At 34.2% G+C, this 15,035-nt stretch overlaps 1 protein-coding gene across 6 annotated transcripts in view; it reads left to right on the top strand.

Moving 5' to 3' along the window:
- Nucleotides 1-15,035, top strand: part of MACC1 (MET transcriptional regulator MACC1) — a 109,804-nt gene that overhangs the window by 49,440 nt on the left and 45,329 nt on the right. For 4 of the 6 annotated variants that reach the window (XM_074271371.1, XM_074271373.1, XM_074271370.1 and 1 more), the window contains one exon: nt 8,264-8,380. In XM_074271371.1, coding sequence (XP_074127472.1) covers nt 8,264-8,380 — 117 coding nt within the window. Of the gene's footprint in view, nt 1-3,719; nt 3,765-8,263; nt 8,381-15,035 lie in introns of all 6 variants that reach the window. The other 2 variants (XM_074271374.1, XM_074271375.1) reach the window with 1 other exon arrangement.

Genomic DNA, 15,035 nt, shown 5'->3' with positions numbered 1-15,035 from the left:
CCAGAGTCAGATTATCTGGTTTCAAATCTGTACTCCCTTTAATATTAAACAAATTGCTTAACTTCCATGTGCCTCAGTTTGTTCTTGTGTAGATTTGGCCTTTGTTGTCTCTTCTAGCCTTAAATCTATGATCCTTTCAAGGAGACTTAAATATTTGTGCTGAGACTGAAAATAAACTTACATGTAGAAAACTCTTGAGTAGACCAACAGGGAGATACTGAGTTTCAGCTCTCTCTCTCAGGATTATGCTCCATTATGTGCTCTATTGAGGTTTTTGCACTAGAGTGAAGGAAGCTAATAAGGAGTACTGAGAGACATCATAATGAAAAGAACCATGACTCAACTAAGATGGACGATAGAATTGAGTGAATCAGGACATATACTTTGAGGGCTAAGAGATGCTTCTTTCTTAACTATTCTATAGTCTTAATTTGACCTTGAGAGAATAGTGATTGTTTCTTATCTGTAAAATCTATTTGAGAACATTAAGTAATGGCTGGGGAATTCCCAAGTACTTAGATAAGGGCCTTGCCCAGAGCAGGCAATCGATAGATATCTGTTGATTTGATTTGGCTTAAAAAGGTCATTCATAACTGTATTCCCAATATAGCCAGTACAGCTTTGCTCTTAGAGTCTCTTGGGACATACCAGGTATATCCATGCAAACTTATCTGCCTGGACTTGATGGAATCCTTTGCAACAATCATTTCCTTTTCTTTGTTGTCTTGCCTATAATTTTTAACAGAGGAAACTTCTAGAGAACTCCCTTTTTGAATGAAATCTTTGCTTTCTTTACAATTATCATTTTTGAGACGTGTGAAAATGCAGAAAGTTTTTTATAGTATATTCAGAGGCAGGATTCTCACTGAGGTCTTCCTGACTCTGAAGCCACTTCTCAATGACATTTAGTCATTTTAATTGTTATTTGAGTTGGGGAAGCCAGTTGGCCTGGTCTATGGGGACAGAATAAGAGGCACAACTCCCATCTTCTTCTGGGTGTTTTGTTTGTAGTTTGGGATACTGGGTAGACATTGATGTTGGAATCAGGAAGATTCAAATTCACCTAAGACATCTACTAGCCATGTAACCTTGGACAGATTATTTAAGCTCTTGATTTCTCATTTTCCTCTTCTGTAAGAGGTCAAAGTCCCATAGAAATGTGGGAAGATTCACATGAACTAAGAAAAATAAAGCAATTTGTACAACTTGGAAGTCTTCTAAGAATGTCAACCATTTCTATAATTCTTTCTTTACTGAATGGATGTTTACTATTATGAACCAATCAGGTTTGGCTCCCAATGTTAGTGTGTTTCGGTGTTAATCAGTGAAAAAGGTCTCAGCTTCTCTGTAATGTTTTGTGAGTTAATTTTCCTTTGGTTGAGTTCAAATGAGTATTGCTTGTCCTAACCCTGAGAGAAACTAAAGAGTATTAGAAACAAATTGATTTATCCTTTGCACGTCTTTATACTTACTACAGATGGCTGAAATTCAAGAAGTTGCCATTAATACATGAGAACATATTTTTAGTTCCAGAATCTGAAGCCACAATAACACAAAAGAGAGTGATTGAGATAATCAAGATGGGAATGGGAAGAAAGAGCTAATAAAGCCAGGCTGGTTCATGCAAAAGGGCTTTATTGATAAAAGAGCTGAGTGAACTTCAGGTAGTCTCAGTTCTATTCTATGAGGTTGTGTGGGAGATAGAGCACCACACCTGGAGTCTGGATGATGTGCACTCAAATATGACCTTAGACATTAGCTGGGGGCTTTGGCCTTTTCAACTGTAAAATGACAATAATGATAATGACACTGTCTCCCAAGGTTGTTAAAATCAAATGAATTGATAATTGGAAAATGTACATACCTAGCACATAATAGGTGCTTTATAAATGTTAGTTATTGTTATTATTGTGATTTACAGCGGTAATTAGTAAATATGGTCTTGAGTGACCATAGAGAAACTATAATATAATTTAAGATACCCAGAGGACATGGATTCCTTTCAGTGCTTTAAGATTAGTGAGGAGCAGTAGTAAGAATTTGGTCTTATATCAAGGAGAAAAGTTCCATCTTTTAGACTGATGTTAGCTGTGTGACTTCAGGTACCTGAATGTCCCTGAACCTCATTTTCCTCATCTTTAATGTTGAACTAATAAAGCTTGCATTATAAGTCTTTCAATATTGTTAAGAAAAATGCATCTTTGCAAGTTTTAAAATAGCATACACATGACATATTTATAAATATTTATTTATAAATTTATAAAATTATAATTTATATTATATATAGTTTATATTATAAATTTATAAATATATATTTATAAAATATAAATTGACACCCTCCAGAAAGAATCAAGAGGTTCAATTGCCAAACCACTGTCAGTGATCTTTGAAAGAATTTGAAGAAGTGACCAACCCCAGCAAGACTGGAGAAGGGTAGAGGGATATTGATTTTTAAAGTGAAGAGAGTCTAAAAGTTTGGGCCCAAGAACTAAGAAAATTCAAGAAGGTATTTAATCATCTCAACAAGTATCTCTTAAACACTTAATAAGATATTGGCTTAGATTCCAGTGATTTCAATAGAAATTAAGCCACAAAGTCTTCCCCTTCCTCATCCTACTGGGGTTTACATTCTACTGGGGTGGGATATAGAGATATAATGAAAGGATTAGTTGATAAAACAAGTGAAACTGAAATAATACTGAACAAATTTTGCTCCAAGTAAAGATACAATAAGACACCTTTTCTTATTTCAGATCAGACGAGAAAATGCAGGTTTTGAGCATTGCAAGTTACTTTTTGGATAGCTTTATTGGCTGGTGATGGTTATTTTTATTACACTTTCTCAACTTTATCAAACTTTATTTTTTTAATTCTTTAAGTAAGGGATAGATGGAGGGATAAGGGTGATAGATATATTAGAAAGTTCAAATGATGTAAAGACAAAAGAGACTAATGTCACATTGTTTCACAAGGACAGTATGGAGGAAAAAAGGTTTTTTTGGGGAAAAAAATCCACACACAAAAAAACAGATTGGAGGTTTTGTTTTTACCAAAATCCAAATATGGCTCAGTATTTCAATGTGACAGCCAACAAAATTAATATGCTTTGTGTTTAATTAAAAAATATAACATCTAGGACTAGGGAATCAATTTCCCTTCTTTATTATACTCTGCTCAGATTATATCTGTAATACTGCATTTAGTTTTAGAAACATGATAATAAATTATAAAAATTATAATGATAAAAAATTGGTGCTTCAGGAAGACCAACAAAAAGGACAAAAGACTTTTAAGATGTACCATATGAGTATCAAAACCCCCCACCAAAGACAAGCAAAAAGATAACAACAACAATGTGGATAGGTACGGCATAGAAGATAAGATTTCAAGTAGATGTGCCTACTATGTTCATATATTTGAAGGACTTGTCCATTGAGTTCAGGTTTGGTCTGATTTGGTCACAGAATTATGTTAAATTAATGAATAAGGAAACATATTTATGCTTGAAGTAAGAAAACCTTTCAAAGTTTTTCAAAGTGGAGCTATTTCAAAGTGGAATGGTCTCTCTTAGGAAATAGTAGGTAGTTGATATACTGGGAAGCTTAAGAAATGAGTTTATTCTCTGTCACTTTAGACAATTGAAGTCTCTTTCTACACTGAGACTTATGGAGTTTTTATCACTGTCACCATCATAACTTTGCTATTTCTTTGAATTACAGGATAAAAAAAGAAATTACCATCTTGGAGGAGAAATATAGTAAAAGGTAAATATATAGGCGGAGCTACAGTGATATTAATTCAGCATGAATCCATTTTCCTGTAATGATGATTCATTAAAATACCCATGTAAAGACTGATACACTCAAAATTACCGGATCCAAATTAGAATGCCAACTCTAATATTTCCTATCTTTATTGCCTTTGGGGCAATTCTCTGGCTTCAATTCCTTTGCCTGAAAATTAAGGAGATTGTACTGAGTTGCCTCTGAGCTTTCATTGAGCTCAAAAGTTTGTGAACTACCTTGGACACTTTTGGCCTTCAATAACTCTGTAATGGTACCATTTTCACCTGATACTGGTTTTCAAATTAAACTGATTTTTTACATTTTGCAGCATTGAGCCAACTTTTTACTTTTTGATAATTGTATTTCCATATAATTAATTTCCTTTTTAGCCACCTGCATTTTATTTTATGTCTTTAAAAGACTGATTTTAGTAGGATTCTTTCATGTATCTTCCTACTTAAATGATGTAACACTCTTAATTTTTTCCATCTTCATCTTTTTTTAGTTTTTCTTATTTTTAATAGTATGTTTTCCAATTACAAATCAAGAACATTTTTAGTATTCATTTTTACAAGATTCTGAATTGCAATTTTCCCTTCCCTTTTTCTCTTTTCCAAAAATGATAGGCAATTTAATGTTATGCATGTGTTATCATAAAAAACATTTCCATATTAATCACAGTTGTGAAAGAAGAAATAGATCAAAAAGTTTAAAAAAAACATGAAAAATAAAGTGGAAAAATATGCTTCAATCTATATTCAGAGTCCATCAGTTCTTTATCTGAATGTCATCTTTGTGAATTCTTTGTACTTCTCTTAGATCATTATATTGCTGAGAGGAATTGAGTCATTTACTGTTGAACATAACATAATGTTGCTAATACTGTGTATAATGCTTTCTTGCTTCCGGCTTATTTCACTTTCTGTCATTTGCATACACATCTTATTCAGGTTTTGCTGAAATATGCCTGTTCATTATTTCTTTTTGCACAGTGCTATTCTATTACATTCATATATCGCAGCTTTTTTTTTTCTTTTCTCCTATTGATGGACATCCCCTAATTCTCCAATATTTTGCCATCACAAAGGGGCTGATATAACTATTTTGAATATATAAATCCTTCCCCCTCATTTTTCTATCTCTTTGGCATATAGATCTGATAGTAGTATTGCTGGATTAAAGGGTACACACAGTCTATTTGTCCCTTGAGCATGTTTCCAAATTGTTCTCCATAATGGTTGTTCGCAATTCCACCAACAGTGAATTAGTGTCCCAATTTTTCTACATCCTCTCCAAAATTTATCATTTTCCATTTTTGGCATACTAGCCAATTTGATAAGTGTGAGATGATGTTTTAGGTTTGTTTTAATTTGTATTTCTCTAATCAAAAGTGATTTGGGATCTCTTTTCATATGTCTATAAGTAGGTTTTATTTCTTCCCCTGAAAATTGCTTTTTCACATTCCTTGACCATTTATCAGGTGGGTGCATTCTTATAGATTTGACTAAGTTCTCTATATATTTGAGAAATGAAGTGTTTTCCATAACTCAGGATTGCTATCCCCTGTTTTTTATTTACTTCTGCTGAATCATAATATAGGCCTTTTCAGTCTCTTACTTTCATTTTGTGGGTATATCTCTGCTTCAACTGTGTCTTGTAAGCAACATATTATAAGATTCTGGTGTTTTATATACTTTCTATCTACTTCCTTTTTATGGGGGAATTCATCCAATTTATATTCACAGATATGAGTACTATTTTCCTTTATCTAAATTTCCCTCCTATATCCCATTTGTTCTCTCTACTTTCACTCTTTCTTGTAGCGTGCTGTCGTCTCCAGAATTGTAGCGTGCTGTCGTCTCCAGAAGCTGCCGATCGCTCTCTGGGAAGAGATCTGCTGTGTCTACTCAAATCTCTCAGACAGATTCTTCTTCCTGTAACGAACCGTTGTCTCCAGGCAGTTGCTGTTAACTCTTGTCCAAAGAAGTGACTTCCCTTCCTGCAGAGAGCCCCGTCAAGCCTGATGCAATGCAGAGTCTTTCTCTTGAATCCTGGCTCTGAATCTCCTCCAGCTCTTATCCTTCTCCAGGCCGATCTGCTCTCTGCGCCCAGTGCTGTCTCTTTTTATCCTCCCAGAGAATGGGCGTGGGATAATGCAAGGGCTTCTGGGAAGAACCACCCCAGCCAATGAGCTTGCCCCCTCTATCAAGTCAACCTGAGTTCTCACCTTGTAATTGTCCAGAAAACCTGAGTTCTCACTTAGTAATCCTAACACTTTCTTTTATCAGGAAAGTTTTGCTTCGGTCTACCACATCCCCCAATCATTCCTTTCTTCCTTCAGATCCACCTCCTGCATTTACTTAATATTTTCTTCTCCTAATTCCCTGCCAGGTAAGATACATTTTTACATCAGTTGATTATGTACATAATTCCCTTTTTGACCCAACACTGATGAAAGTAAAATTCAAGCAATGCCCTTCCACTTTCTCCAAAGTACATTTTTGTACCTCTTCATGTGAATAATTTATCCTATTTCACCTCTTGCTTCCTTCTGAATCCAGTATACTTCTCTTTCTTATTTAATTATTTTATGTTTCTAAAATTCGCCATATATCCACACCCTCTGTCTATGTATATTTCTTTCAGCTAAACATTGATGATAAAATTTTAAAGAATCACAAGAATCATTTTTCAACACAGGAAAGTAAACAATTTAGTTGTATTAAATCCCTCATATTTTCTTTCCTTTTTTAAAAAAAATCTGCCTATGCTTCTTTCTGGTCTTGATACTGGAGATCAAATTTTTATTTTAATTCTGGTCTTTGCCTTATGAAAGCTTTTCATTTCATTGAATGACCACTTTCCTCCCTTGAATAATTATGCTTCATTTCACTGGGCCAGTGATTTTGGTTGTACAGCTAGCTCCTTTGCCTTCCAGAATATCATGTTCTATGACCTTTGATCCTTTAATGTTGCAGCTGCTAAGTCCTGTGCAATCCTGATTATCACTCATTTGAATTGTTTCTTTCTGTCTGCTTGCTTGATTTTTGGAATTATTATTTTGGGATCTTTCCTGAGGTGACCAGTGGATTCTTTTAATGTCTTATTTTTGCCCCTTTGTCCCAAGATATTAGGACAGTTATTCTTGATCATTTTTTTAAAAGATCCTGTCCAGATCCTCTTTTGGAGGTCATTGGTAGTCCAATGATTGACATTGTCCATTCTGGATCTGCTTTCCAAGTCGGTTGCTTTTTCTAATCAGGCATTTTGTATTCTCTTTTATTACTTTTATTCTTCTGAATTCTTGCTAACTTATAGAATCATTCACTTCCACAATATTAAATTTTAACTGTTGTTTTCCTCAATTAGTTTTTGTACCTCCTTTTCCATTTGGCCAGTTGCTCTTTCTTAAGGAGTTGTTTTGTTCAGTAGATTTTTGTATCTTTTTTTCCATTAGGCAAATTGTACTTTTTTAAGCCATTTTTTTCCTTTTTTTCAACTTGTTGATTCTTTTTTTCATAGTTTCCTTACATCATTCTCATTTCTTTTTTCTATGTTTTCTTCCACCTCTCATATGATTTTTAAGCTCCTTTTTGAGCTATTCCATGATGCTTTTTGGGCTTGAGATGATTTCCCATTTTTGGGTTTTGCCCAGAGGTGTTTTGCTTGACCTTCTTATTCTCTTTCAGATATGTGTTCTGATCATCCCTGTCACCAATTTTCTAAGGCCCAGATTGTTTTTTTTTTTTTTTTTTTTTTTTTTTTTAACAACATCAATGCAGCACCAGGTAAATAATCAGGACCTAGTGCTCCAGTCATTGATGTTGCACTGAGGCCCATGGAGCACTCTCATGTCTGCTGTTGTGCTGAGGGGATGAGGTGGGAGGTGGCGGGTGAGGCAGGATGCTCTGGAAGATTACCTGGTGCTAAACTGGGATTTTGTGCTTGGTGTTTGCCATGTGCTGCGATTGGTAGAGTTATTTCTGCATTTCCTCAGGCATACACTGATGCACATGGCAGCCTGGTCACTGATGGCTGCCTCTTCACCCAAGGCTATGCTGAAGCACTGTGGCAGGTTTGGTGCTGGTGGCTACCTGTTTCCTGGAACACTGAAGTACATGGTAGTTCTCAGTGCAGGAGTCTGCCTAGTCCCCTGCTTATGTTGAGGCAAGTGGGGGTACTGGTGTATGCCTGCTCCACCATACTTTGCTTGCCAGGGCACTTCCTATCCTAGACTGTTCCATGAGTGAGATAGATCTTTGCTGTGAATCTTCCAAGTTTCTTGGGCTCAAATGTTTTTCACTCCATCTTTTTGCTGATCTGTTCCAGGATTTGTTTTGGGGTGCTATTTTATGGTTGTCTATAAGTGAATATGGGAGAACTACAGTGATTTATTGCTTACTTTCCCATTGTGGGTCTCAGAAACTCTAACAATTTTTTAAAATGGAGATTTGTCTTCTTCTACCTACTTTCCACAGGAGAAAAAATGTCAGCCAGTGTTTGTGCTCCTTTGAAGTCTGAAGGAGTTCCAAGGAGTAGGTCTGAAGGAAACTTGGTTGAAGAACAAAACTCTTCCACACACTATAATACAGAAGGTAAAAATATTTAAATCTTTTTTTTTCTAATGTGAGAGATTCAATCCATGAAAGAACAAAAGCAATAAATGCTTATTGATTATTTATAAAGTATAAGTAAAATTATTTAAGAAAAAATCATTATAGCTCATTCTGATATTGCATTTAAGATTCACAAAACAGTTAAAAAACATTAATTTATTTGATACTCACATCAATTGTGTATTAGACATAGGAATTTTTGTACCCATTGTATTGATAAAAAATATTGCAGTTCAGAATGGTAACATATCTTGCTCCAGGCAAGCACATTGGAATTATCTATGACAGAATCTGATCTAAGACCTTCATATACCTTTCATTTGGTCTTCATTAGCTTCCATTTGTCCAACTATAATTTTTAATGAATTATTTTCTTCAGTTTTCTTTTTACTTCCTTTTTCATTTGGCCAATTGTACTTTTAAAAGAGTACTTTTCCTCATTGTGTGTTTGTTTGTATGTGTGTGTGTATGTGTGTGTGTGTGTGTGTATTCTTTCATTTGGCCAATTTTATTTTTTAGGGAGTTGTTTTTGTCAATCTCTTTTTGGTATTTCCTTTTTCAAGCTTTTGACTCTGATTTTTATAATTCTTTTGCATAATTCTCATTTATTTTCCCATTTTTCTTCTATATATCTTTCTTGATTTTTAAAACCTTTTTGAGCTCTTCCAAAAGAATCTTTTGAGCTTGAGATCAATTCATATCCCTTTTTGAAATTTTCCCTGTAGCCATTTTCTTCTCTACTGATTTTGCAATCTTATCTTCCTTGTCATCATAGTAACTTTCTATGCCAGGAGACTTTTATTTATTTATTTATTTTTTAGTTTTATTGGTAGTTTGCTTGAGTAAAATGACTCCTAATACTTCATTTGATTTTATCTTCATTGGTGATGCAATTGCCCTTTTCATTTTGGATGTTGTTGATTTAGTTTTCTTCTTTCTTTTTAAAAATAAAATTAATCAATGGATTATCTTTTATTTTTTCTTTTAAGACTAGCTTCTAGTTTTATTTTGTAGTTCATTATATATTTTTTATCTTTAAATTTTATTAATCTAACTTTTTATAATCAGAATTTTAATTTTGGTGTTTCATCTCTTAACTTTTTATTTATTTTATGGTTTAGGTTTATCTATCTCTCAGAGAGGAAAATTGAGGTCTTTCACTTCTATAGTTTAAATTTCTATTTTATCCTATAATTTATTAATCTTTTCCTTTGAGAATTTCAATGTTATGTCATTTTCTGAATTATTTCATTGACTGTAGTTTCTTTGTAAGATGTAGTTGCCCTGTTTATCTCTTTTGGTTAGGTCTATATTTGATTTTGTTTTGTCTGAGACCATGAATGCTGCTCTTGCCTTTTTCCTTTGCTTTTCTTTCCTTTTTTTTCTTTTAGGGTTCATTTTCCTTCTCTTTATCTTCTTACCTTGCATCCACTTGAGAAACCTCTCCACACCCTCAGTCCTCAATTTCCAGCTCCCTTTTTTTTTTTGTAATTATCTTACCATTTAGAATATAAGCTCTTTAATAAGAGAGATCTTCTTCCTTGCTTCTATTTGTAATGCAGTCCTTAGCATAACATCTAGAACAGAGTAAGCACAATATGTGTCATTATCTATCTTCCTCCCTGCCTCTCTCCTTGTTTCCCTCTCTCCCTTCCTTCTTCCTTCCCTCTTTCTCTTCCTGTCTCCATCCTCCCTCTTTTCCTCCCTTCCTCCTTCCTTTCTCTTTTTCTCTCTCTTTTCTTCCCTTAACTGAAGCATAATAGATTCTGCCCAACCTCTTCTTTTAATTCTGTGTGATTCTCTATTCCAAATGTATTTATTGTAAACAAAATATTTTGAATTCTGGTTCTAATCCTTTCTGCTATTTCCATTTTATTGGCAAGTTAATTAAATTCACTCTGTGCATTTCCCTGCATTTATTTTTCTTGTGTTTATACTTCTTTAAATTCTGTATCTTTTATATTTTGTCCCTCCTCTAAAATGTGTATTGTTTCTGAATACTGCCTTCTTTTATTATTCTTCCTTTTCTTTTTTTTAATAGCTTTTTATAAGTGCTCTATATCACTATCGATCAGAGAAATGCAAATTAAGACAAATCTGAGATGTTGGATTGACTAAGATGACAGGAAAAGATAATTATGAATGTTGGAGGGAATGGGGGAAAACTGGGACACTGATACATTGTTGTTGGAGTTGTGAAGTGATCCAACCATTCTGGAGAGCAATTTGGAAATATGCCCAAAGGGCTATCAAACTGTACATTTCCTTTTTCTCTACTGTCTTTACTGGACTTATATCCAAAAGAGATCTTAAAGGAGGGAAAGGGACCCACATGTACAAAATTGTGGCAGCTCTTTTTGTAGTGGCTAAAAACTGGAAACTGAGTAGAGACCTATTAATTGGAGAATGGCTGAATAAGTTATGATATATGAATATTATGGAAGATGATTGTTCTATAAGAAATGATCAGCAGCATGATTTCAGAAAGGTCTTGAGAGAGTTACATGAACTGATGCTGAGTGAAGTGAACAGAACCAGAAGATGGCAACAACAAGATTATACAGTGATCATATCTAATGTACATGGCTCTTTCCAACAAGGAGATGATTCAGGCTAGTTCCAATGATCTTGTGATGAAAAGGGCCATTTACACCCAGAGAGAGATCTGTGGGAAGTGAGTGTGGCTCACAACATGGCATTTTCACTCTTATTGTTGTTGTTGGCTTACAGATTATTTTCTTTTTCATTTTTTCCTTTTTGATTTGATTTTTTCTTGTGCAGCAAGATAGTTGTATATCTATCTATGCATATATTGGATTTAATATATATATATTTTTTACCAAGTTTAACATATATTGGCTTGCTTGCCATCTAGGGGAGGAGGTGGGAGGGAGGAGAAATTCGAATGCAAAGTTTTGCAAGGGTTAATGTTGAAAAATTATGCATATGTTTTGAAAATTAAAAAGCTTAATCAAAAATCATAAAAAGAGTGATTTTTGTTTTCAAAAAACATGCAAAAATTTCAACTTTCATCCTTACAAAGCTTTGTGTTCCAAATTTTTCTCCCTACCTTCCTCTTACCCTTCTCCCTTAGACAGCAAGTAATCCAATATGTTAAACATATATAATTCTTCTATCCCTATTTTCACATTTATTATGCTGTACAAGAAAAAACAGAATAACCCCCCTCCTTTCCTTTCCTTTATTTTCCCTGATGGTTGATATATTCTTATACTCCAATTAGCATGTGTATGTATACACACATATACATATGTACACATATGCATGTATACACATATATTCTTTGAACCTATTTATATGTCAGCAAAGTCCAAACAGTGTTCCCTCTCTCCCTATTTGTAATGTAAAAGTTCTTCCTTGAAAGCCTTTTTTACATGAGATAATTTCTCCTCATTTTTCTACTTTTTGCTTCTACCCAGAGCATCCTTTTTTCTTACTCTTTTGTTATTTTTTTACATTATTTCCAATATAATCAATTCACTTTAGCAACCCTCTTTCCATGTAGAATCGTACCAATTGGCCTAGTAATCATAAAGTTCTTACAATTGGCATGTATTATTTTTCCATAGAAAAATATGAAGTTTTACTTTTTTGTGTTCTTTATGATTTCCCTTTTTATGCTTCTCTGAAGCCTTGTATTTTAAAGTAAAATTATCTACTCAGTCCTGGTATTTTTATTAATAATCCTGTAAAGTTCTCTATGACATTAAGTGTGCATTTTTCCCCTTGAAAGTTATACTTGTTTTTGCTATGTATTTTATTCTTGATCATAATATCAGTTCTTTTGCCTTCTGGAATATTATATTCAAAACCCTCCACTCTTTCAATACTAACTATTCAATCTTGTGGGATCCTGTCTTTGGTTTCAGAATATTTGAATGTTTTCTCTATCTGCTTAAAGACTGTGAGCTCTGAAATTTGGATAGATTATTCCTGGGAGTTTTCATTTGGGGATTTTATTGATTGGTGAATCCCTCTCCCCCTCCATTTATATGTTCTTCTTCTAAGATATCAGGGAAGTTTTCTTTGATAATGTTTTTCAGTATAATGTCCAGGCTTTTTCTCTGATCATGAAACTGCAAATCTACTATGCACAACTTCCCATTCCTTTCAATTAAACAACAAATTATCATGTGAACTTTTTTTCTTCTCTCCCTCCAGCCTAGAAATGACTACAACTAGACACATGCATGTATATGTTGTAAAATTATTCAATACATATTTCTATTAATTCTTTTTCTCGATGTACACTAATTCTTAAAATCTCTTTCCTTGATCTATTTTTTTGTTATTTTTCTCTTGAGATTCTTTATTTCATTGTTTTCATTTAATTTTATAATTTCTTGATATCTCATTTAATCATTAGCTTCCATTTGCCCAATTTTAATTTTAAGATATGATTTTCTTCAATGAACTTTTGTACTTTTCTTTCCATTAGATAAATTTTATCATGTTATTTTCATCAATGAAAGCTATTTAATTTTTTTTCCCATTAATTTCTTCTATTGACCTAGTTTCTACACCTAAATTTTCCTCTTCTATAACATGCCCTCCTGGCAGTTACAAATGGCGTCCCACGTTGAGCGCCAAAATGCTGGGACTCTGTCTTCCCAGAAATCAGCTGGAGTCAGAATCACTAAACATCTTTATTCTTGATCTTTTACAGTCAAGGTCAGGGGGTTAGGCCTAGCTACCTCACACACACCTTCCTCCCTCAAATGCCAGGAGAGACTGAGTCAGCTTCTGTGTCTCAATTCCTCTCCCTCCTCCTACTCCTTCCACACACGCCACTTCCCCCTCTTTGTCCCACCAATCAAGTCAGCACAGAACAGCTGGGGAGTGTCAACCTTCAAACAAGTTAATAGGGAACTGTCCAATTGGCAATTAGTCTCACGTGCTTCATTATCCAAGTGCATTGCTCAGTTCTAGTCCTTTACACTCTTCTACTTTTATTTGATTATATATATTCTTCCAGGAATTCTTGAATTCTTGTTAGACTTGTTCTAGGTCAGTTGTATTGCTTGCAAATGTTTTGACTTCATATCTTCTATTGAGGTTATTTTTGTCTTCTTTGTCTCTATAGTTCTTTTTGCAATTTTTTTTAGTTCATTTTTTCCTAATCTATTTTTTGAATATAATTTTATATTAAAGTTGGACTTTTTCTTGTCATGGTGGTAGGATGCAATGGCATTGTCCCAACCTTTAGACTTTTTTTCAGACTGCTATTTTCAGAGTCAGTTCTAGGAGTTGGGAAATTTTTAGTACTTTTAAAGTGGCCTGATCTTTGGAGAGTTGGAGAGACATACTGCTCTTCTCTTGTTCTTACCAAAGAAGGGATCTGGTTTACTTGATTTCAATTGATACTGATCCTTAAGGTCCCTTCACCTTCATGGTTGGAAGTGACACTGTTCCTCAGGGTCTCTGCTCCTTTTTGAGTGAAAGTATTCGTGTTTAAACTTTGACCCAGAAGTGGGTACAGGCAATGGAGTTGCCAAACAGTATCTGTTCCTACATCTACTACTAGCTCAGTGATCCTTTGTAATCTCTTTGTGACCAATTGCTCTGTCCCCTTACTGTCTCTGTCTTGAGAGCACACAAAGCATCTGTTATCACCACTTAGATAACCCTGTCTTCTTAAAGATTATATGAGAGAAGAACAAAGTCTAGAGCCTCTACCAAACTAGAGGCACATAATGTTTACTGCTTTGAAAAAATAATTCATAGAGTGTTTTAAGGTTTTCAATGGTCTTTGCATCTTTCATCTCACTCTATTCTAAAAGTAGTACCATTTCTGAAAAAAAAAATGCCACAATGTCAAGGCATACAGATCTGGAGAAACATCTGACCACTAGACACATTTGTTGGTTTTGATACAGATGACTGGCTTGTAAGAACAAATTAAATAATAGTAATGTAAGGGTTAGGGGCTAGCTGTGTGATATAATTGGCATTGGAGACTACTTCTACTGAAACATGCTGTCACTTTTGCTGAAACTGAGATTCTTAGAGAGTTTACTAGAAAGTAAGAAGCTAAGTGCTTTAGTCACGGTCACAAAGCTACTACTATGTGTGAAAGACAACACTTTAAACCCAGGTTTTTCTAACTCTGAAGTCAGTTCTCTGTTAACTCTAATATGCAGTCTCTGAAATCAAGTAAACATAAGTACAATTCTGATTATTCCATTAGCCAAGAATGGCTTTTATTTTTTTATTTTTTTTAATTTTATTTAGAATTTTTTTCCACAGTATATATGCATGAGTAATTTTCTTTATAATATTAACCCTTGTATTCATTTTTCCAAATTATCCCCCCCTCCCTCTAACACCTCCCCTTGATGACAGGCAATCCCATACATTTTACCTATGTTACAATATAACCTAGATACAATATATGTGTGTAAATACCATTTTCTTGTTGCACATTAAGTATTAGCTTCCGAAGGTATAAGTAACCTGGGTAGATAGACAGTAGTGCTAACAATTTATATTCACTTCCCAGTGTTCCTTCTCTGGGTGTAGTTATTTCTGTCCATCATTGATCAACTGGAAGTGAGTTGGATCTTCTCTATGTTGAAGATTTCCACTTCCATCAGAATACCTCTTCATACAGCAT

Source organism: Sminthopsis crassicaudata, chromosome 5 (genome assembly GCF_048593235.1).
Source record: "Sminthopsis crassicaudata isolate SCR6 chromosome 5, ASM4859323v1, whole genome shotgun sequence".
In the NCBI taxonomy this organism is placed as follows: Eukaryota; Metazoa; Chordata; class Mammalia; order Dasyuromorphia; family Dasyuridae; genus Sminthopsis; species Sminthopsis crassicaudata.
Note: the sequence above shows the minus strand (reverse complement) of the source record. Positions and strands in the feature narration are given on the sequence as shown.